The following is a 22,633-nucleotide window of genomic DNA, read 5'->3' as shown; positions in this document are numbered from 1 at the left end:
GGCGTAATGGCATAGTTAAGAGTGCAGAAAGGATGAAGAGGGGAGCAGAGAGGGCAGTGACGGGGACGGTAGTGATTACGTTTGAGGGTGGGGTTGTTCCTAGGGAGGTGTTTGTAGGGCGTAGGATGTATAGGGTTAGGGAATTTGTTCATAATCCTCTTAGGTGCTATAGGTGCCAGGGGTTTGGCCATATAGCTACCACGTGTAGGAAGGGGCTGAGGTGCGCTAGGTGTGGCGGGGAACATGAATATGGGAATTGTGGAGAGGGAGTGAAGCCGAAGTGCTGTAGTTGTGGTGGGGAGCATAGTGTAGCGTTTAGGGGGTGCGAGGTGATGATGAAGGAGGTCGCGGATCGGAGAGAGAGAAGGGAGGGTAAGTTGACGTATGCTGGGGCGGTTAGCAGGGCAGGACAGGGTAGCCAAGAAAGGGTGCAGGGGGTTGAAGGAGGGCATTTGGCAGTGAGGGTAGAGCAGGTGGAAAGAGAGAGGGGAAGGGAGGAGAAATTAGGTATTGTGGCCTTCGTGGCAGGGGTAGTTACTGGTATGGCAGAGGCTAAGGGTAGAACAGAGATGGTGAAGATGATTGTTAGGATAGCGGTTCAACATCTGGGATTGGAAGGTCTGGACTGGAAGGAGGTGTATAGTGAATTGGCTGAGGGGGCTGCGAGGGACAAGGCTGCGAGGGACAAAGCAGCCCAGGATAAGATAGCAGGGGGCAAGGAGGGTCCCGCGGAGGGGGGCTCAGGCAGGAAGTAGCAGCAGTAGCTGCACTCCAATGGACAATGTAGTTGATGACGGGGTCCAGTAGAAGAAGAAAAAGAAGGTGAAGAAGGAGAAGAAGGAGAAGAAGAAGAGCCCATAAAAAGAATTGCGGAGGGCAGTAATACGCCACGATGTGTCTACTCTGCCGGAAATTCAAATAAGAAGAAGAAGAAGAAGATCTCATTGTGCATCTTGACAGGATAGATAGACTGTCTATCCTACAACACAGACTGAAACCTGCATTTCTCAACCAAGGTGCCTTGCCTACCGTTTTGCTGTGGAAAGGTGAGTGTCCACAACAGCTAGCTAGATGTTCTACTTGAATACTGAATGTTAATATTGAATCAGACAATATTGAATACTGAATGTTAATATCAGACCATATTGTATGACAGTGAAGTTATTGAATCTTTTTGTAGTGTCTATTTTCGGTGTTGCACTTTTTAGACGGTCCCTGGCTGCGCACTTGCCTCACAGCCAACTGCACATAGAGATCAATATTATTAAATGTACAGCTCCGAGGACGGCTCGTTTAGGTGAAAATAAGGTTGTAGCTCATTGTCTACCTTACTACGATAGGAAAGATGTGTCCTTTGTGTTTTAAAAACATTTAGCTTAAGAATTATTGACCGCGGAAATTCGAATCTGTGAATATCTTTCTAACTTTACCTACAAGATACAAGATACAAAAGATACAAGAGTTTTATTTGTCACGGGATACAGGTATACAGTGAAATGCGGGGGGTCTCGCCCGCAACAATGTGCACATAGTACAAATAATAATAATAAGAGTCCAACCAATAGAGCGACATAGTGCAATAAACAAGTAAACAAAGTAGGCATATCGGTATCTGTACATGAGCTATTTACAGAGCATGGTAGGAGTCCGTCCGGTGGCAGTGCAGTACACTGTTACGGATGAGGCACTGGGTCTTTATGTACACTGCTATACAATGCTATATTATACGATCTCAAGCTATACTATTCTTAAAGGGGAACTACTTTACTATTTCTTTCACTATTTGAGCACTTTTACACAATTCCTGTGAGTCTATGGAACACCTCTGTAAATTTTTTTTAATTTTTTATTCATTGTTTTGTATTTCTAATCAAGTCCTCAAAAACAGCATTTTTCTACCTCAAGATCTTAAGCCGTTTTGAGGCTGGGCTCCAACCACTGTGTGCAGCTCATCATGTACCTGATGCCACACAGCCACATTATCATGCAGCGATGTCTCTCTGACATCACAAATCATCACATTTTCAGATGACTCAGTTCAGTGAGGGTGAATATTGTGAGAGGAGAATTGGAAGAATGCGCCAATATGAGAATTAGAGACATAGATCATATTAATATAAGTTCACATAGCTAGGAAACAATGCTAAACACTCAAAAAGGCAATTTATAAGATAGTTCCCCTTTAAAGTGATCTTTCCTTCTGTAAAGTGTCCATAGTGTGAGCGTGTGCAGCACGCCCGATTGCGATACAATAAAGCGAATCTTCATCACAAAAATCATATTCTCAAAATAATCTGACAGGCAGATATTATTGCTGGCGGACCTATTTCAGCCTGCGAGTTGCCTATTGCTGACCACTGAACTAGGATATTTGTATAACGTGCGTTTAGACAACACTATTTGGGACAGACCATATTAGGCTATTACTTCACATAAAAGATCATGTCTAAATGAAATGCACAAAACGAAAAATGTATGTATCATAACGTTACCCTGGTATAGATCTGTATGCATGTATTTACGTTAGATCATGCATGGCTTTTACATTGAAACATTTACTTGTCACGTGGTTCCGTTCTCCATTCTTCACATCAAAAACTAAAAACGAACTATCCAAACGTACACGGACCAAAATCGGCCCATTATTTACTCCTTTTTCGATTTTGGTTTCAAACGGAAATAGGAAAACACCTCGTATTTCAGTTTTTTTTTCTTTTTTCGTATTTCCGTTTGAAATGAAAAACGAACTATCAAAACGTACACGGACCCTTCTCAGTTACAGTGGGTGACAATATTGTCACAAGGAAAGATGAAATTACCTACCTGGGTTCCATCCTAGAGGCAAATCTTTCCTGTGACAAAATGGCATCCAATGTAATAAAAAAAAGTCAACCAACGAACTAGATTCTTGTACCGGATCTCCTCTCTGGTATTGAAATTAGTATTGAAATTCTTTTATTATTGGGAAAAACCACTTGAGATACAGTATCTCGTTTTCGAGAGGGTCCCACATTTTGTGCAATGTAACACATGACACACAACAACAACAAAAATTAAATAAATACAGGACATACAAAAACACAACAGAACAAGTACACATTGTAAGAGGATATGTCTCATTATAAGAGGATAAGAGGATATGTCTCAATCTCCATCATAAGAGGCCCACTCCACGGCAGTCACATGACGCTGCCACCGCAGGGCAAACAAATATGCTTACCCTGCGATGACACCGCCAGGCAGCCGCCGCGAGAAAGGCCCAACAAAACATTCAAAGGGTGAGTAGAATACAGGATGTAATAGAAATTGAGCTCCAGGACTGGCAGGAGAAGAGGAGCAATCAACCCGCCCAACAAGCGCCCCAAATCAACCAATCGCCCCCCCCTGCCTGAAAATAGGAGTAGAGCCAACTAGCTAACCCGTAACACCCGCATAAAGGACGGCTGTGCCCCACGTCCCCTCACCAGCGCAGGAGCCCCACCAAGGAAGCATGTACACTTGACAATAAAATTAGAACAAAGAGCATTTTTAAAGAGGTAAAATGAAGATATGGACCGAATGGTCACCGGAAGATTGTTCCAGTCCGAAGGGGCTTTGAACATGAAAGATTTCTTGGCCATTGCTTTTGAAAATGGAGAAACTGTGAAAAAATACTGTACAGAGTGTCTTAGACGATAAGTGCAAGAGAAAGGGACCATCAACTGTTTCAGGTAAGCAGGATAGTCAGAATGGATACATTTGAAAATAAATTGCAGCCAATGTCTCTGTCTTCTTAAAGTAGGAGAAGGCCAGTCTAAGGTTTGATACATAGTACAATGGTGGGTTGTGAACGGACAGTCAAGAACAAATCTGCATAGTCTATTGTAAGCCACATTTAGAGTAAATGGGTTTTGGAAGCAGCTTGATAGACAACATCCGCATAGTCCATTAATGGCAAAATAAGTTGTTGTGCAAGTCTCTTTCTAACAGTGAAGCAAAAACAATGTCTAGCTCTATAAAGGGCTCCAATGCTGCGATTCATTTTAATAACAGTAGAGGTAATATGGAAATTGAATGAGAGTTCGGGGTCAAGCCATACTCCCAAATACTTGATGCGTTCAGCTTTATGCAGAGGTGTATTATCGGCACATAAGATAACGCATGCCTTAGATTCGGTTGCCTTCAGTCTTTTCCGAGTACCAAAAATCATAAAGTGCGATTTGGTTTTGTTTAGTATTAGTTTATTTTCAGCAAGCCATTTCTGTAGTGTCTTAAAGTCATATTGTAAGGCTGATTGAATCTGTGCTACATTATTTTTGGATGTATACAACACTGTATCATCTGCATAAAGATGAACGCTGCAATCAGAACAGACAGAAGGTATATTATTTATAAATATTGAAAAAAGAAGTGGACCAAGGGTTGAACCTTGCGGCACACCACGTTCTTGGACCATTGTATCCGATTTGAACCCTTGGATGACAACACATTGTTTTCTATTATGAAGGTATGTATTGAACCAGAGTAATGCATTGCGTGATAGGCCAACAGAGTGAAGTTTATCTAGAAGTAGGTGGTGGTCAACTAAGTCGAAGGCTTTGCTCAGATCGATAAAAATTGCACCAGTTAATTTACCATCGTTAGTTGCAGAAAATATGTTGTTTGTAAGCTTTAATAGAGCTGTTGATGTTGAGAATTTTGACCTAAAACCAGATTGATGAGGTGATAAAATATTGTACTTGTCAAGAAATTTAGAGAGCTGATTATATATCAATTTCTCAAACACTTTGGCAATAGAACAAATAATTGCGATTGGTCTATAATTATTCATTTCAAGTGCATCTCCACCTTTATGCAACGGGGTAATACGAGAGCACTTCAATATGTCATGCATTTCGAATGTGGACAGTGACATATTAAACAGATCACATAATGGGTACATTAGAATATGGGATGCAAGTTTGAGGAACTTAGGTTCTAAACCATCTAATCCAGGACCACCACTTACTTTTAGGCTATTGATGGCATCAAAGACTTCCAAAGGTACAATTTTCATAAAAGAGAAGCTATGATCAGGAGGCCTATTACTGAAGAGATCAGACACGGGATCGAGTGATGATGCAGCAGTGACAGATGAACAATGCTGGATGAATGACTGTGCAATCAGCTGTGGATCTCGTATAATAGTGTTCACTTTTATCTGGTCAATAATATTATTTTTGGATACACCAGTTAAAGTTTTAATCTTATTCTGGTAAATACTGGTAAACAAGAATACCCTGAAGACTCTGGCAGGAGCACTCATTCAAGGGTACTACGACTATGCTTGCACCTCATGGTACCAAAGCACCTCAAAGGCGCTAAAAACAAGATTACAAACATCACAAAACAAACTGGTCAGACTTCTACTTGACCTTACCCCTAGAACCCACCTCACCCCTGCCCACTTTGACAACCTAGGATGGCTTAGAGTAGACGACAGAGTACAGCAACTTGCAATGGGCCTGGTCTACAAGATACACTATACGACTAAGGTACCCATGTACATGTCAAAATACTTCCCAAAGGTCAGTGAATACCACGACCACAACACCAGAGGAAGCTCAACAAATCATGTTAAACCCAGATTCGGCTCAAACAAGGGACTAAACACGTTTCGCAATTATGCCACATCAATGTGAATCCCTACCCACATTCAAAACCGCTCTCAAAGAGCACCTACGGGAGGCTGCAATTCGAAACTGGCCACCGTAAATGTCCAAACCCCCCTACCCCCTCCTAATAGACAGTCTCCTCCCCACTGCATGTATATATTCTCTCCCCGTCGTATGTATGTTTCTCTCCCACCCACCCACCACCTCCAAATGTACAGTCTCCTCCCCACCGCATGTATATATTCTCTCACCAACGTATGTATATTTCTCTCCCACCCACCCACCCCCTCCCAATGTACAGTCCCCTCCCCATCATATGTATATACTCTGTTAGGATCTATGGGTAACAGTACTGTATATTTGAATATCGTATATGTCACAAATGTAACAGTACTAAATACCTGTATATCATGTATGTCCCTATGCCATAAATGTCATGTATGTTGTGTATGTCATAAATGTCACTATGAATTGAAAATGGGGGACCCTGATGTAAACAAGACAAACGTCTTTCTCTGGTCTGCATCCCCTTAACAATTGTGTGTATTGAGCCGTACTGTATTGTACCCATTCTGCAATCTGTTAAATAAAAATAAAGTTTTCATTCATTAATTTCATTAATTTCATTAATTTCATTAATTTCATTCATTCATTCATTCATTCTCTCTATCTCTCTCTCTCTCTCTCTCTCTCTCTCTCTCTCTCTCTCTCTCTCTCTCTCTCTCTCTCTCTGTTGGCCAGTGATCAGATCCAGTGGAGAGCAGCTGATCATGGGCAGAGCAACCTTCTGGTCAACATGCTTCTCTGGCCTCCTAATATCTATCATCCTGTGTGAATCAGGTGAGGGCTGGTAATACAGTAGAAACACAGTAGAAATACTGTAGAAACATAGTAGAAATACAGGAGAAACATGGTAGAAATACAGTAGAAACATAGTAGAAATACAGTAGAAACATAATAGAGATACTGTAGAAACATAGTAGAAATACAAGAGAAACATGGTAGAAATACAGTAGAAACATAGTAGAAATACAGTAGTAATACAATAGAAATATGGTAGAAATACAGTAGAAATATGGTAGAAATACAGTAGAAATATGGTAGAAATACAGTCGAAATATGGTAGAAATACTGTAGAAACATAGTAGAAATACAGGAGAAACATGGTAGAAATACAGTAGAAACATAGTAGAAACATGGTAGGAATACAGTAGAAACTGTGCGAGTGTGTGTCCTTTAAAGTGACAGATTGACATGCTTTACATCAATTTGACAGACTAGGATTATAAAAAGAGGATGGGTCACGGACTCAGGGCCCCAAGGTTCTCACGGAAGTTATTCATCACTGAGAAACAACGCTATACTTCTTAAAGCGTGATTGGAAGGTTTCTGACGACACTGACTCATCCTCTTCTTATCGTTCTGGGATCAGACTGAGTTCAGCACGAGCACGAGACGTTTTCCATGATCTCAACCCTGAGATGTGTTTCTGCTTTGTTGGTCAATATATTGGATATATTCCCTCTGTCTGTCTCTCTTTCTCTCTCCATCTCTCTTTCTGTCTGTCTCTCTTTCTCTCTCCATCTCTCTTTCTGTCTGTCTCTCTTTCTCTCTCCATCTCTCTTTCTGTCTGTCTCTCTTTCTCTCTCCATCTCTCTTTCTGTCTGTCTTTCTTTCTCTCTCCATCTCTCTTTCTGTCTGTCTCTCTTTCTCTCTCCATCTCTCTTTCTGTCTGTCTCTCCTCTCTCCTTACATGCATCTCTCTCAAGATTCAAGATGATTTATTGACTAGAACTAGAATGAACAATTTAAATACAAGCAAATGCTAAAAAATTATGCTATTTCTCTCTCCCCCTTTCCCTCTCTCCCTCTCCCTCTATCTCCCACCTCTCTCTCTCTCTCTCCCTCTCCCTCTATCTCCTCTCCCTCTATCTCCCCTCTCTCCCCCTCTCCCTCTCCTCTCTCTCTCCCCCCCACTCTCACTCTCCCCTTCCCTCTCCCACCTCTCTCTCTCTCCCACCTCTCTCTCTCTCTCTCTCTCTCTCTCCCTCCCTCTCTCTCTCTCTCTCTCTCTCTCTCTCTCTCTCTCTCTCTCTCTCTCTCTCTCTCTCTCTCTCTCTCTCTCTCTCTCTCTCTCTCTCTCTCTCTCTCTCTCTCTCTCTCTCTCTCTCTCTCTCTCTCTCTCTCTCTCTCTCTCTCTCTCCAGGTGTGTGGACCATGTTCCAGATGCCCCAGACGAGGGTGGATGTGATCCGTGGTGAGAGGGTGGTGTTGAAGGCCTGGTACACCCCGGTGCCGGGCAGCGACCTGAGCAAGAACACAGTGCTGTGGAACTACGTGCAAACCAACAGCACCAAGCTGGTGAGGGGCTGTGTGTGTGTGTGTGTGTGTGTGTGTGTGTGTGTGTGTGTGTGTGTGTGTGTGTGTGTGTGTGTGTGTGTGTGTGTGTGTGTGTGTGTGTGTGTGTGTGTGTGTGTGTGTGTGTGTGTGTGTGTGTGTGTGTGTGTGTGTGTGTGTGTGTGTGTGTGTGTGTGTGTGTGTGTGTGTGTGTGTGTGTGTGTGTGTGTGTGTGTGTGTGTGTGTGTGTGTGTGTGTGTGTGTGTGTGTGTGTGTGTGTGTGTGTGTGTGTGTGTCGCGCGCGCGCGCGTGCGTGTGTGTCGCGCGCGCGCGTGCGTGTGTGTGTGTGTTGCATGAGAACTAAACTCAAAGGCAAATCATATATACTGGTCAATATCAGATAGCCAGCGTACTGTACACTGCTGCATACTTTATATACTGGTCAATGTCAGATATCTGGTGTACTGTACACTACTGGATATACTGTATATACTGGTCAATACCAGATAGCCAGCGTACTGTACACTGCTGGATATACTGTATATACTGGTCAATACCAGATAGCCAGCGTACTGTACACTGTGGTGACCGAAGCCAATGCTATGCCTCGTTTGCCTCGTGTTTAATCACCTGTACATTGTATATTACTATTGCACTGTACTGTTACATTTGCACTCTGGTTGGATGTCAAACATCTTCAGATTCAGAGATTCAGATTCAGATTCCTTTATTGTCACTTATTTCAGTACTTTACAGCAAGAAGAGTGAACATCTATTTATTGTGGTCCCTCGACTATATCAGCTTCCAATAATAAAATACAATAAATGTAGCATATAATAAACTAAGATTACTAAAACAAGATTACTATATACAGTTCTAAAAAGTGTGCATTGCAGATCAGGATGTACATCTTTTGGTTGTACTGTACTCGTGCTGTACGATGACTGTACTGTACTCATGCTGTACGATGACTCGTGCTGTATGATGACTGTACTATACTCATGCTGTACGATGACTGTACTGTACTCGTGCTGTACGATGACTGTACTGTACTCGTGCTGTATGATGACTACTATACTCATGCTGTACGATGACTGTACTATACTCGTGCTGTACGATGACTGTACTATACTCATGCTGTACGATGACTGTACTATACTCATGCTGTACGATGACTGTACTGTACTCGTGCTGTACGATGACTGTACTGTACTCGTGCTGTACGATGACTGTACTGTACTCGTGCTGTACGATGACTGTACTATACTCGTGCTGTACGATGACTGTACTGTACTCGTGCTGTACGATGACTGTACTGTACTCGTGCTGTACGATGACTGTACTGTACTCGTGCTGTACGATGACTGTACTGTACTCGTGCTGTACGATGACTGTACTGTACTCTTGCTTTTTGTTTACACTTTGTTTACGTACTTGACTTTCTATTCTATACTTATCTATTTTTATCTAGCACACTCTCAGGAGCATAACGGAAATAAGCATTTCATATAAAAGTATTCTGTATTTTTGTATGACAACTAGTGCTGTCAATAGATTAAAAAAAATTAACTAATTAATCTCACAATTTTCTGTAATTAATCTAGATAAAAAATTGCATTTTTCGACTTAAGACCGAAGCTTGTAACAGATATTTACTTGAGTAAAATCATGGAATTAATGTAAAATCAACACAAAGAAAGTATATTTAGATTCAAATATTATTAGATAAAAAATTGCATTTTTCGACTTAAGACCGAAGCTTGTAACAGATATTTACTTGAGTAAAATCATGGAATTAATGTAAAATCAACACAAAGAAAGTATATTTAGATTCAAATATTATTTTAATAATATTTTAATAGTAATATAAATCATATTAACACATTGGGCGCCGGGGGTTGTGCCCATTATTGTACCCAGTCTGCCACCGTTGAAAGCCTATGGAGATGTTTACCTTCTTTGCAGGGCTATAACTTTTTAAATTGTATTGCTATATTGACATTACTATGGCCCATTCAACATCGATTATCTATCGTTCAGGATGTGGGAACGTTATATTTTTTTCATTCATACATTACATTGTTGTGTTAATACCGTCTAGAATATAAGTATGTTTTTAAGGTTTTCTGCTGTAATTCCAAAAACGAGAGTTCTGTATCGTTAGTGGCTTAGCTTGGCATCGCCTTCTGCACTATCTCGCGTACGTGCACGCGTACTGAATAAACCACAAATGTACCTCTAATACCAGTATTAGTCTGACCACACCCCTCATCAGCTTACCTTCATAAGCAGGTGTGTGGTCACCTGCTCTCCTCCTTCTCGCTTTCACCACAAGGAAGAGGTGCCTCGGTAGATCCCCACACTTGACACCATGATGGAAGAAATTGGATTAGGAACAGCTTGGGAAACAAGGATACGTTGACATCATATCTTTATTTTCTCTCTCACTATTTTCGAGAAAATACGGCGATATTGTCTTCGTACTGGAGTGTCTAGAAGATGATGATCATTCTACAAACCCTCCACCGGTTTTCGTATTGGGAGCACGCCGCTGCATGCTTCTCAACTGCAGTTCCTTGCTGTGTTTGTTGGGGTGAAACCTGTCAGGCCACAGCTGAACTGTCGGACATGCCGCTGTTGTGAGGAGCGGTGCGTTCCAGGTTGGGTGAGTAGTGTTTGCTGGCGGGCTCCACTTGTCTGTTAGTGCTATGGGGGCTACTAGACAAAGTTTATGGAAACCGGCCCCAGGCTAGGGTCCTTTGTTTAGCCGTCTAGGCGACAGAAGGCCTTGGTCTGGCGACCATTATAGTTTTAACTAGTGGGCCGCGACCATTGACACTGGTGATCCCTGTGTGTTCTGGACGAGTGGATTCTCTCTGTCACCGTGTTAAGACCCCATCTTTCATATCCAAATGAGAGTATTCCTTCACGAGGGGATATGTGCATGTAATGTGCGATAGCGGCAGATTCATGTTCAAAGTCAGCTATACAGGCCAGTTGGTACTGTGCTGATTCCGCCGGACGTGTTAATGTCACCGTTGTGAAGCGGTGTTGACGTCTTGTTTTCTCTTTTCTCTTAAAAAGTGAGGAGGGTTCAGAACGGCGGCCTGTCTGGGTGAGTGTTATGTCATTGTTTACATGTTCATAGCTTACGGTTAGCCGGTCGGTGGCCTGGCGCGGGGTAGCTTGGCTTCTCGCGCGCCGCCGGGAGCTCGCTCCTGATCGCGTGCGTCGTAGATCGGCGTCTCGCGAGCGGAAGCGATAGCACCCGAACGGTTGGAGCAGCCGTTAGCTTGATGCTATTCTGTTGAACGTGCTTTGATTTTTAACATGTTTTACACTCTTGACCACGACGTCATCCTTGACAGGGGATGTTCGTCAACCCTGCCTGAGCCTAGACGGGGATTGCGTCAACAAAGAGGGCTGTGTTCTACGGTGGCTTGTGACGGCACTTCGCTGATCTGCGTTCCGGGCAGGTACGGGGTTGGCCAGACCCTCATAACACGTCTTCTGGTTTTACCTTGCTAAATGTATTGTGAATGACGGTGTTTTTTCCCAAAACGTGTGTTGTTGCAATGCATTTGAGATACGTTGCGGGTTGTGTGTGAGCTGTTTTTGTCACTGGCAGTAGCTTCTCCGTGCAGGTCGTGATGTATTGATCTGGTTGTTGTGTGAGAAACATCATGGTGTTTATGTGTACCGTGTACTCACTACTAAGGCAACTAACCTATGAAGCTATGCTTGGTGACGAGTGAGTAAAAGAATGTTCTTTCTCAGACTGTAATGACAATGGACAGTGAGTTCACACATTAACAGGTTTTCCTGTTTTAACTGGCCGTATTGAGGGTAAAATAGGAGGATTGTGTTTTTCCCCCCCGGTTCCCTGGGGACTTTATCACCTCCTATCAGACATGTTGTGCATTAATTGTGTCTTTTGTGTGGTAGGGATACGATGTAACTCTCAGCTTGATTGCTGAGGTTGTGCTAAATCTGCTGGAGAAACTTATTTCCTAAAGGGAAATTGGTTTGGTTGCTGTCATGTGTGCTTAGCAAGGCCTGTGGTCGATACTAATCAAGAATGATGTATTCTCTCATTGTGATGATGATGGGTTGTGTGTGTCATGTGACCTACAACTGGGTTGTACTGGCCACAGAAGCACATGTGTATGTTGGACCGGGGTTCTTAGAGCCCTCTCTATTCTGTGTTTTTCCTTAGTAAAAATCAGATAGCAGGTTAGCTCGTGCGCTGTGTGGAGCTGTGAAACGCTTCATAGAGCTGACTATGACTGTGTCATATTCTCTTTTTGTCGTTACGTCGTATCATGGGTGTGGGGTCGTAAAGGGGTGAACTGGTAACCTTTCCTCTCCCCATTGTTCTGTCGGTCAGGGGTACACCCCCTGTCCTTCAAGGTTCCCGTCACGTGGCGGTTCGGCACGTTACGGGGGGGGGGGGGGGGGGGGGGGGGAGGGAGTTCCTGGTCCCACGGCCTGGTATATTGGGCGTGTGCACCGCAGGAATTCCCCCGCCATAGAGTACGTCACCGTGCGCGTCTCTGTTGGTAGGACTTCCGTGTGCTGTTCAGGTCCATGTGATGGATCTGTTTTCAGGGGGGGTGGTCAGGGCTCCTCCTCACCAAGCGCCTACTCAGGCCTTCTGTGAGTTCGGACTCCTTCTTCCATGTGATCCATGTGAGGAAGCCTCCATCAGAGTACAGAGCCTTCCTCCTCAGATTGTCAAAGTGAGTGGACCCTCTAGAAGGGTCCTTTTCTATTGTATGTATATTCGATTCAATTCGTTTATTGAGTGTGTATGGGTTCGGTGCCTCTTCCCCGGAGGCCCTAAAACCAGTTTTTTACATGGCTCAAGGTGCAATATATTCTTTTCAATCTGTACAGCTCGCGTGGGAAGTCTCTCTGGGGATCCCCGTCTCTTTCCTATGGGAGGGTGGTGGGATGTAAAAATGTGAACATTTTTTACCCCGGCTGTGTAGACTGGGATACATACTGTTGATGCTTCCTTCTTTCTATTCCAGAAGTGTTGGAGTTAGGGAGTGTCACACCCCTCTTGTCGTTCCCCTGGGCGCCTTGGGGATTCAATGACAGGTCTAAATAGCCTGTTCATTGATGGGGGTGTGTCCCGACGCATGTATAGTGCTAGCTCGCTGTAAACAGGCGATTGACTGGCACGCCTTAGTTGCTTGTGGTTGAAACAGCGTTTTTATAAAGCAACTGAGATGGGGGTTTTTCCTCTTCCGGCGACCACATCCCATGACCTGGGTGGGTTGTCGACGGATCCTCGTTCATGTCTGGGGGATGATGACGGGATGGATCTGAACATATGTAGTGGGGTCTCACGCCCTTGGGGTGGGCCACCAGGCGCGGTTCGTCCCGACGTCTGGGTGGCGCCTTCTTTTCATGTTAAGATCAACACGCATATCTGCCCTTCTCCTGGAGTAGGCATGTCGGCGTGGTTAGGGCACGGGACTGGTTCTGGTCACGCTGGTCCAGATCAGTTGAACCCGTTGTCCGCCGGGGATGCAGATCTGCTGTTCTGGTACCCTGAGGGACTTGGGCTTTTTTCAGGGGGAAAAATGCCAGGTCGGTCTGGGTGTCACAGGGTTAAGCGCTATGGAGACCCTGGTTGGGTATGTTTTTACTCAGCACTGTCGTCATGGCTTACAGCCATGCCATTCTGTACGCGCTCGATCTCGTCGGATCTCGGCCGCTACACAGGTTGGTCCTGGTTAGTACTTGGTTGGGAGACCGCCGGGGAATACCAGGTACGGTGTGCTTAGGGGCTGGTTCTCCATTGTTTTTCGCTCCTCTCTCACGCATGGCGAAGAGGGGCCTGTGGGGGTGGTTTTTTGACCTCCTCTGGTGACCCTGTGCTTCCCGTACCGCCAGGCCCGGTCCGAAGTGATGTTTGCGACCCGTAGGCCTGGGTTAACCCTTTTTGGAAACTGAAACACTTGTACTGCGGTATAGCCGGTGTATACCCGCAGGTGTGTTTTGGAGTTTTTTCTTGAGGGGTTATAGGAACAACCACCGCATTGGGTAACACCGAGGTGGTTGATTCCCTGGTGTGTTGGAGCAGTGTCAACTCCCGGGTTCACCGGTTGAGGGTGCCCCTGCACGTTCATGACGTCTGCCAATCGTGTCAGCCTTCTCTGCCTCGACCCCTCTGGGTGGGGGTTGTTAAATGGAGGCTTGGTCATGCAACACCGCCAGCTTACGCTCCTTCCGCCGGGGCGGCTGTGTTCAGCTGTCCCCTCTGGCGCCTGTCTCGTCCGCAGTCTCCAGGCTAGGGTTAACAGCCTGTTGCCTGGTTTTTCCCCGGTGCGCTGCCTGCTTCCGTTGGTTAACCTTTTTTGTGTGCTTACGGCCATGCTGACTGCCTATTCTGCAGGGTCAGTGTGCCAGGCGGTGTACTATTGGGGGGACGGGGCCCGCTCGGCTTACTGGCCTGGTTGGTTCCGCCTGGGAATACCAGGTGCAGTAACTGAGGGGCCTTTGTCCGAATACGCTGGCGATGTGGGGGGCGGGGCACTACGTGCCCACCTGGTGGGGTCTTGATGCTGGCATCATGGACTTCTCCGGGCCCCCATTCCAGGGAGTCCAGTCCTTTTGGTGGGTCTGGGTCTTCCTTCGTGCTCCGCTGCTACGGCCTTGCCACGGGGTTGGGTTTGCCCTTGACCCCGTGATTCTGGGGGCAGTAACGAGGTTGTTCCTCCGTTCGTTCCCGGGTGGCATGCGGGTTGTGCGTGTGTGTAGTCGTGGGTCAAGCCACGGTCTGCTCACCCTGTGCGTTGAGTTGCTTGAGTGCCTCTTCGCACGGTCGGGTCCGTCGCCCTCCCGTGACGTCCCTAATAGGGGGGCTACCCTCCATTAGGGGGGGTCGGGGGGGCTCGGCCCTCCCTGTTCTGATGGTTTTGGGGGGCTGTCAGCGGGGTGTATTTGTCAGCCAAGTGGCTCCGCTTGGCCTCCCTTGTGCAGAAGGCGATGCCAAGCTAAGCCACTAACGATACAGAACGTTAGGTTATGACTATAACCAAGTTCTGTTAGTTAGGGGCGATGCTTGGCATCGGACGCCGCTGCAGCCCTTGTCCTCACCTTGTGGTGAAAGCTTGGGAAGGAGGAGAGCAGGTGACCACACACCTGCTTATGAAGGTAAGCTGATGAGGGGTGTGGTCAGACTAATACTGGTATTAGAGGTACATTTGTGGTTTATTCAGTACGCGTGCACGTACGCGAGATAGTGCAGAAGGCGATGCCAAGCATCGCCCCTAACTAACAGAACTTGGTTATAGTCATAACCTAACGTTATAGGCCCTGGCGCATATGATAGATTATCGATTGGCGTTTCTTTCCTATACACTCTATATTAAAAAATTAAAATGTATATGATCGGTATATACATTATGCTTCATCATGCATGAAGGAAAGGGGGGGGGGGTCGTTTATAATTCCTTGATCATCAGTAACGAAATTATACTGCTGAAAGTTCAGAACGTTGAAGATTTTTCACTCCATAGATTAATCTAGATTAATTTATTTTAATGCTTTCATTAATTTAAATTAATATCCAAAGTTAAAGCATACATTTTGACAGCCCTAATGACAACTAATAATAATAATTATTATTATTATTTTTTAAACCGCTGATTCTCCGCGTTACAGGTCATCTCGTACGCCACCAACTCCATCAACGTGGGCGACTCCCACCACCACGGGCGCGTGGGCTTCACCTCCGCCATGCCCTCCGCCAACCTGTCGCTCTACATCAACAGCACCGGGGAGGCGGACTCGGGCCGCTACGTCTGCCAGGTCCTCATCCCCGGCACCCCCAGCTTCACCTTGGACCTCCGCCTCGACGTGAAGGGTAAGAGATACGTGCTGCTGATGTCCCTGGTGGTGTCTGGTCTCACTACGGCCTGGAGACTTAAGAGATACGACACACAGGCTGATGTCCCTGGTGGTAGTCTGGTCTCACTGCGGCCTGGAGACTTAAGGCGAGACACCCTAGTGAATAGGCAAACAAATATATTTGAATAGATATCACTACATCTGCCAGGTCCTCATCGGCTTCAGCAGCTTATCCTTGGAACTCCGCCTCGACGTGAAGGGTAAGAGATATACGTGCTGCTGGTGTCCCTGGTGGTGTCTGGCCTCACTGCGGCCTGGAGACTGAACCCTTTCACTGCCACACTACAGAAGGTTAACCCTTTACTATCATACTACCGACGGTTCCTTCTGTAGTGTGGCAGTGAAAGGGTTAACCGTTTGGTAGTGCGGCAGTGAAAGGGTTAAGAGATACGCCACACAGGCTGATGTCCCTGGTGTCTAGTCTCACTGCGGCCTGGAGACTTAAAGGAAAACTCCATCATATTTGCATGTATCGCCAAGACTCGCATCACCAAAATGGATAATGCCAGATTCAAAAACTTGGTTTCATTTTGTTGATACATTCAAAACGAAACTTTGTATAGAAAGACTTTGTGGCTATGTCCTCTTATCAGCCCATACATCAGGAAATACTGTCTATTGTCATAAAAAAACGCCTAGTTTTGGTATAAAATGTACTATAAACCCGGCTATGAATGATTCAACAAACCTTTCTATAGAAAGAAGCATAATGTGGATGGGAAGAAATGTGGAAAGTTTGGTGTGTGTAGGTACTAGGGGAAATGGAGTTTCAACTCTTTGTGTGTAAGTAAAATGCATAAAAACTAGTTTTTCAGAAAACGACCTCAAAGTTTTCTATTGTAATATGCCATACATTTCTATTTGAAACAGCTATTTATAAACACAACACCCAATCAAACCATTAGTAATAGACAACCTAAACACATGCCTGATAACTGAATAATAATAATAATAATGATGTTATTGAACTGAACAGAACTACACACAGGCTACAAAGTGTAGTAAGTGTAGTACGCTCTAATAGGCAAAAAAATTATTTGAATAGATATTGTTGTGAAGGATCAGATTAAACCGAATATATATATTTATTTATGGATATATATTTAATAGTATTTGTATATCGTTTGATATCCCTTGTATATTCCTTGTACATATACACGGAATATCCCTTTATTCTACTACAGCCCATAATAGTTCATTCTCTTATTGGACAAAAGGACCAGGCGCCAGGGACAAGCCCCTGGCGTTCAAGTTCAAAGGTACCGACGAGACATGCCCTTACTAGCCTCAGCTCCGCGCAGGAATACGGCTACCGAAAGCAGAGCGGCACTACTTGTCCACCGTGCATATAAATATGGCGCAAGAAATGTAGAATTCCTCTTAGTCCTTTACCCTTCTACCCAACTAAGTAACAAGACGTGAAGCCTCACCCCACGATACCGCGTGCGGTGTAGTACGGCCTGTTTGGCCTTAGAATAGCAGTGAGACCTCGTGCGAATTAATAGCTGAATTGCCAGAGTTTGGCACCGTATTTCTATTAAGTAATAATAGTCTATTATGTATGGTGCATCGTTCGGTTAGAGTTCTAAAGTGAGCAGCACCCCCATCGTTTCCTCGCGTTATCTAGAGTCTTAACCAGGTTGGGCAGACCACGCGTGGTGCTTTCATCCGAGGAGTTCTAGGCGAGGACGAGTGGACCTGCACATTGGATTACCTACCCCGACGACTGCTGAGCCCTATACGGCATGGAATATCTATTTGCTTTGGTGCTTTGATTTGTGGAGCGGATAACCGCCAACACCGGTGAGTGTTGGATTTACCCCGAGAGGAGCCAAGGTGAGACGGCGCTCAGACCAGACTGAGGTCGCCTCGCTTCTTCTTCGTTGTGGACCTAAAGCTACAGCTACAGCTATCGTCTACAAGAGAGCCCAAGTGTATTCATCTGCGGATCAAGGTTCTACGGGCACTGTGTTCTGTACCTGGACTCTCCCTAGAAATCGTTGACCAGACGGGATACAGCCGACGGCTCTCCTACCCCCCCTACTGGCTTACAACCGGCGGGACCCCTTCAGTATATTATCCAGCTATAATCATTAAGTGACCATCGCTATAATTCCCTAAGAGCCAGGTTGTATACTTGCTTCCTGTGTAACCAGAGATTGGACATTCAGTGTTGATTTGCCTACGAATACTCATTTGCCTTACAAGTGCATTCAAATCATAAATGTAATAAGTAACTATTATATGTACCTTTTGCTATATATTAAATATTTGACTATTACCTTTGTGTGGACCTGATTTCATATGTGGGAAAGTGTTCATCATACTTAGATATCGTGTACTGTATGGCCAGTAATTAAAGTACATAAAGCGGTAGTGGTTTAATGATACCATACTTATCAATACAGTCAGGGAATTGTACCCCTCAGTTACAATTGGTCCTTCGAGCCGGATGGTAATTAGTGTAATATTAATATAGTGGTATTAATATTGAAATGGCCTATGATGAACACTCCACGAAACGGTCCTCCTAAAGTAGAACGCCCGCAACGTAGACGACAGCCACCTCAGTACTTAGAGGATTACGCTGTCAGTAAACTACCTAGCCTTCTACAAACAGTAAACGCAGTAAAAGTAGAAAGTAAAATTATGTCCGACCCTATCAACCAGGATACCCCGACCACAGAGGCCCTAGTGGGTTCTAATGTAACTGACCAAGCTCACGGTGGGGACCAGGAGGGAACTGACACGACTTTACCCCCCGCCAATACCGAAGAAGTAGTCCCCCCAGAGCTCCGGGAGGAAGACAACCCTCCAGAGGTGGAACTCTGCACGGAACAAGATGAGGAGAGCGCCGAGGAGATAGAGCTCCAGGACTCCCCAACGAGTACAGCCAGGAGCGGCTCACCTCTACAAGCGTCTTCCCCCAGCGAGGCGGAGAGGATGCTGTCACAGGCGTTCTTCGCCAGCCTGACAGCCTCTACCGAACGCGATCGACTTCAGGGTGAACGCGATCGACTTCAGGGTGAACGCGATCGACTCCAAGCACAGACGCTTAGCGAGCGCGAACAACTCCAAGCGCAGCAACGGAGCGAAGAAGAGCACATACGTCTGGAGCTGAGACGCCTTCAGACGGAAGAGAATATGGCAAGAGAACGGGCCGACGCCCAGCGCGCCGCTGCCGGTGCCCAAAGAGAAGCAGATCTCACCAAGCGCGAAGCCGAGCGCGACAGACTACAAGCGCAGCTAATGGAGCAGCTGATCACCAGGGCAACACCCCCTCCCTCCACAAGGGGTTCCAGAGCCTCGTCAAGACACACGTCAAGGGCACCCTCCCCTAACCGAGCAGGCGACCTTGAACTCGACCACCAGAGAGAGTCTACACCCCCCTCCGAACTCATTCCCCGACCGGTCCAAGTGAGACCCAGCTACAAGGAAGGAACAGCGGACACCGCGGAGAGGCTAAATAGACGACTACAGGATCTAGGTGACCTGGCAGAAGAAGAAGAGGGAGAAGAGGAGAGTCAAGCCCGACAGCAGCGCATTACTCCACAGGATCAGGAGGTCCAGTACAGCCCAGGCTATACCCCCGCGGCTCTGCGCTACAGACCCCCGACTCGACTCACGGGTGAGCATGACGCACGACCAGTCCCAAGGAATAGCACCTGGACCAGCGGGCCATGGTACCCTGCCAGTACCAGCCCACCGAGAGGCGTAAGAAGAGACTCGCCCAGGAGGCCCCTCTTCCAACGCTCACCGATGTGCCAGCCATCCATGGCGTCATACATTGGCACACCGACGTTTCCAGACTTCACCCATGAGAATCGAGCACAGTACACGGAGCTCCGGATGTGCTTAGAGACAATGATGGTGGATGTCGCTGATGAACGCCACAAGTATGCAATATTATTGAAGCACCTGAAAGTGCCCCGAGCGCACAACATAGCGCTGGCATATGCCACCTCTACGACCCCATACACCGCGGCTCTAGCAGCGCTGGACCAGAGATATGGACGTATATGGGATTACGTAATACAGGAGATAAGGCATATTGACCGCCTACCCCCAGCAACAGACAATCGCTCACTAGATGACCTGTCTATAAAAGTACAATCCCTGGTAGGGATGCTGGGGGCGCAACGAGAAAAGGGTATGCACGAACTATACGCAAACTCGAACGTCGAGAGGATTTTAGAGAAGCTGCCGCCCGCCCGACAGGAGCGCTTCAGGCGGCAAAGAGACCACCGTGATCCTAACGGTCCCGAGCCATCCCTCCTAGATTTAGCCGACTTCCTGGCGAGAGAAGTCAGCAGCCTACGGCTGGATACGTTCGTGCGGAGCACGCCAAGCTCCAGAGAGGGACCTAGGAGAGTAAACGATGGCCGAAGATCGGTGACTGTCATGCACCAATCAGAATCAGTACCGAGCAGCAAGAACCACAGTACCCCCTCGACGAAAGAGAAGTGGAAGATGGTGTGCCCGTACTGCGAGAAGGAACACTGGTTGTCACAATGTGACCAGTTCAAGAAGATGACCGCTGAAGAAGTAAGTCAGTGGATAAAGTCCAACAGGCGCTGTTACCGATGTGCGCGCAGTCACATGGCAGCCGAGTGCCGCCTAAAGAAGAGGTGTAGTCGGTGTGACGGAGCCCATCTGGATGTCCTACACGACAGTAACAAAAGAAAGCCTGCACCATCCAACAGCACAAAGGCAAGTGTTATGTACATTGACCCCGCTAGCAGCAGCGGCGCCCAGGTGCTCTTAAAGGTGGTCCGTGTAACACTGAGTTACCAAGATAAGGTCATGGACACTTACGCCGTCCTTGACGACGGGTCAGAGAAGACCCTTCTCCTCGCGTCCGCTGCGGCCCAGCTGGAGCTGTGGGGGAGCGAGAACCAGATGACGATTCGGACAATAAGAAGAGATCTAAAGACGATAAAGGGCGAGAATGTCTCCTTCACTATCGCAGCAAGCGGGCAGCCAGAGAGACGGTACAGGATTACTAATGCTTTCACCAGCCAAGAAATAGGACTATCGCAGTACACCTACCCCATCGCCAAGCTGATGGAGAAATATGTGCACCTGCGTCAACTACCTATACCGCTCATAGACGGTGCCACCCCGACCCTGCTGATAGGCTCCGACCATGCAGACCTCATAGTCCCGATAGACCGGGTCCATACAGGACCCAGAGGTTGCCCTGCAGCAGTCGAGACCCGCCTAGGATGGACACTACAAGGCCCCCTCGCCAAGTCTCTTAACCGAACAGCAGCCACTAGCTGCCTCCACTCCAGAGCGACAGAAGGAGACACCACACTCCTGCAGCATGTCGAGAGGCTATGGACACTAGAGACAATGCCCTTTAAGAACGAAAAGAAAGACATTCGTTCTAAGGAAGATATCTACGCTATAGCCCTCCTCGAGCACGGGACAAAGAGAGTCAACGTCAACGGAGTGATGAGATACGCAACTCCACTCCTGAGGCGAGAGGGAATGCCCACCTTTCGTGCCACAAAAGAGGTGACGGAGCGGTATCTATTGAACACAGAGCGGCGCCTAGCCAAAGACCCCGCTCAAGAAGCTGTGTACCGCGCTGAGATTAACAAATTAATCACAGCGGGACACATAAAGAAAATTGACATTAAAGAGGCCGATCAGACAACCGAATCATGGTACGTGCCGCACCACAAGGTCCACCACAACGGCAAGGATCGCATTGTGTTTAACTGCAGCTACCAGATCGGATCACAAAATCTGAATAAAGAACTCTTGGCCGGCCCAACACTCGGCCCCTCCCTACTAGGCGTGCTACTACGCTTCCGCCAGGACAAGGTGGCTATCAGCGGCGACATCAAAGGGATGTTCCTGCAGGTGAGGCTAGTGGAGGAGGACAAGCCCCTGCTGCGGTTCCTATGGAGAGAGAGGATCGGAGATGAGCACCCAACCATCTATCAATGGGAAGTCCTCCCTTTCGGAACCACATGCAGCCCATGCTGTGCTACGTTTGCACTGCAAAAGCACGTCGCAGAGGACCCAGCAGCAGATGAAGAGGTCCAACAAAGTGTGACAAATTGTTTCTACGTGGACAACTGTTTACAAAGCGTCTCGACGCCAGAAGAAGCCGAGGCTCTCCTACTCAAGCTCCGCGCCTCCCTGATCAAAGGCGGCTTTGATCTCAGGCAGTGGGCCAGCAGCGACCCGCAAGTACTGCGCCGCCTCTCCCCCGAGGACAAGGCCGCGAGCAGCGATACCTGGATGGCGACCATCCCAGGAGAAGCCCAAGAAATGACACTAGGACTAGTCTGGCGCTTCAAAACAGACTCGCTCCATTATAGACACAAACCCCTGATCAAGGAGCAGGGAAGGTCGACGGCAATACCGACCACCAGACGGAGTGTATACAGAACACTCGCCAGACAATATGACCCGTTGGGATGTATTCTACCTTACACCACCAGGGCAAAGATGATTGTAAGAGCGCTATGGGACAAAGACCAGGGCTGGGACGATCCCATACCCGAACACCTTGCATCCACATGGAGAGAGTGGGAGACGGAACTCCGCTCACTCCCAGGTGTTAATATACGCCGCAGCTACTTCCCACCCACAGTGAGGCCAGAGACATGCAAGATCGACCTGCACGTATTCAGCGACGCCTCCGAAGTAGCCTACGGTTCGGTGGCTTACTTGCGTACCCGAGAGGAGGGAGGAGAAATACATACTGCTTTCATCCTGGCTC

At 46.8% G+C, this 22,633-nt stretch overlaps 1 protein-coding gene across 1 annotated transcript in view; it reads left to right on the top strand.

The window, feature by feature from the left end:
- Positions 1 to 7,850: 7,850 nt before the first annotated feature.
- Positions 7,851 to 22,633, top strand: part of LOC311232900 (endothelial cell-selective adhesion molecule-like) — a gene marked incomplete at both ends in the record, with an annotated part of 53,885 nt that continues 39,102 nt past the window's right edge. The window contains 2 exons of the mRNA XM_084319734.1: positions 7,851 to 7,994; positions 15,649 to 15,889. Of these exons, the coding sequence (XP_084175860.1) occupies positions 7,851 to 7,994; positions 15,649 to 15,889 (385 nt within the window). The remainder of the gene's footprint in view (positions 7,995 to 15,648; positions 15,890 to 22,633) is intronic.

This window comes from Notolepis coatsorum (genome assembly GCF_963971535.1).
Source record: "Notolepis coatsorum genome assembly, chromosome: 8".
Lineage (NCBI taxonomy): Eukaryota > Metazoa > Chordata > Actinopteri > Aulopiformes > Paralepididae > Notolepis > Notolepis coatsorum.
This window is presented reverse-complemented; position numbering and strand designations above follow the sequence as displayed.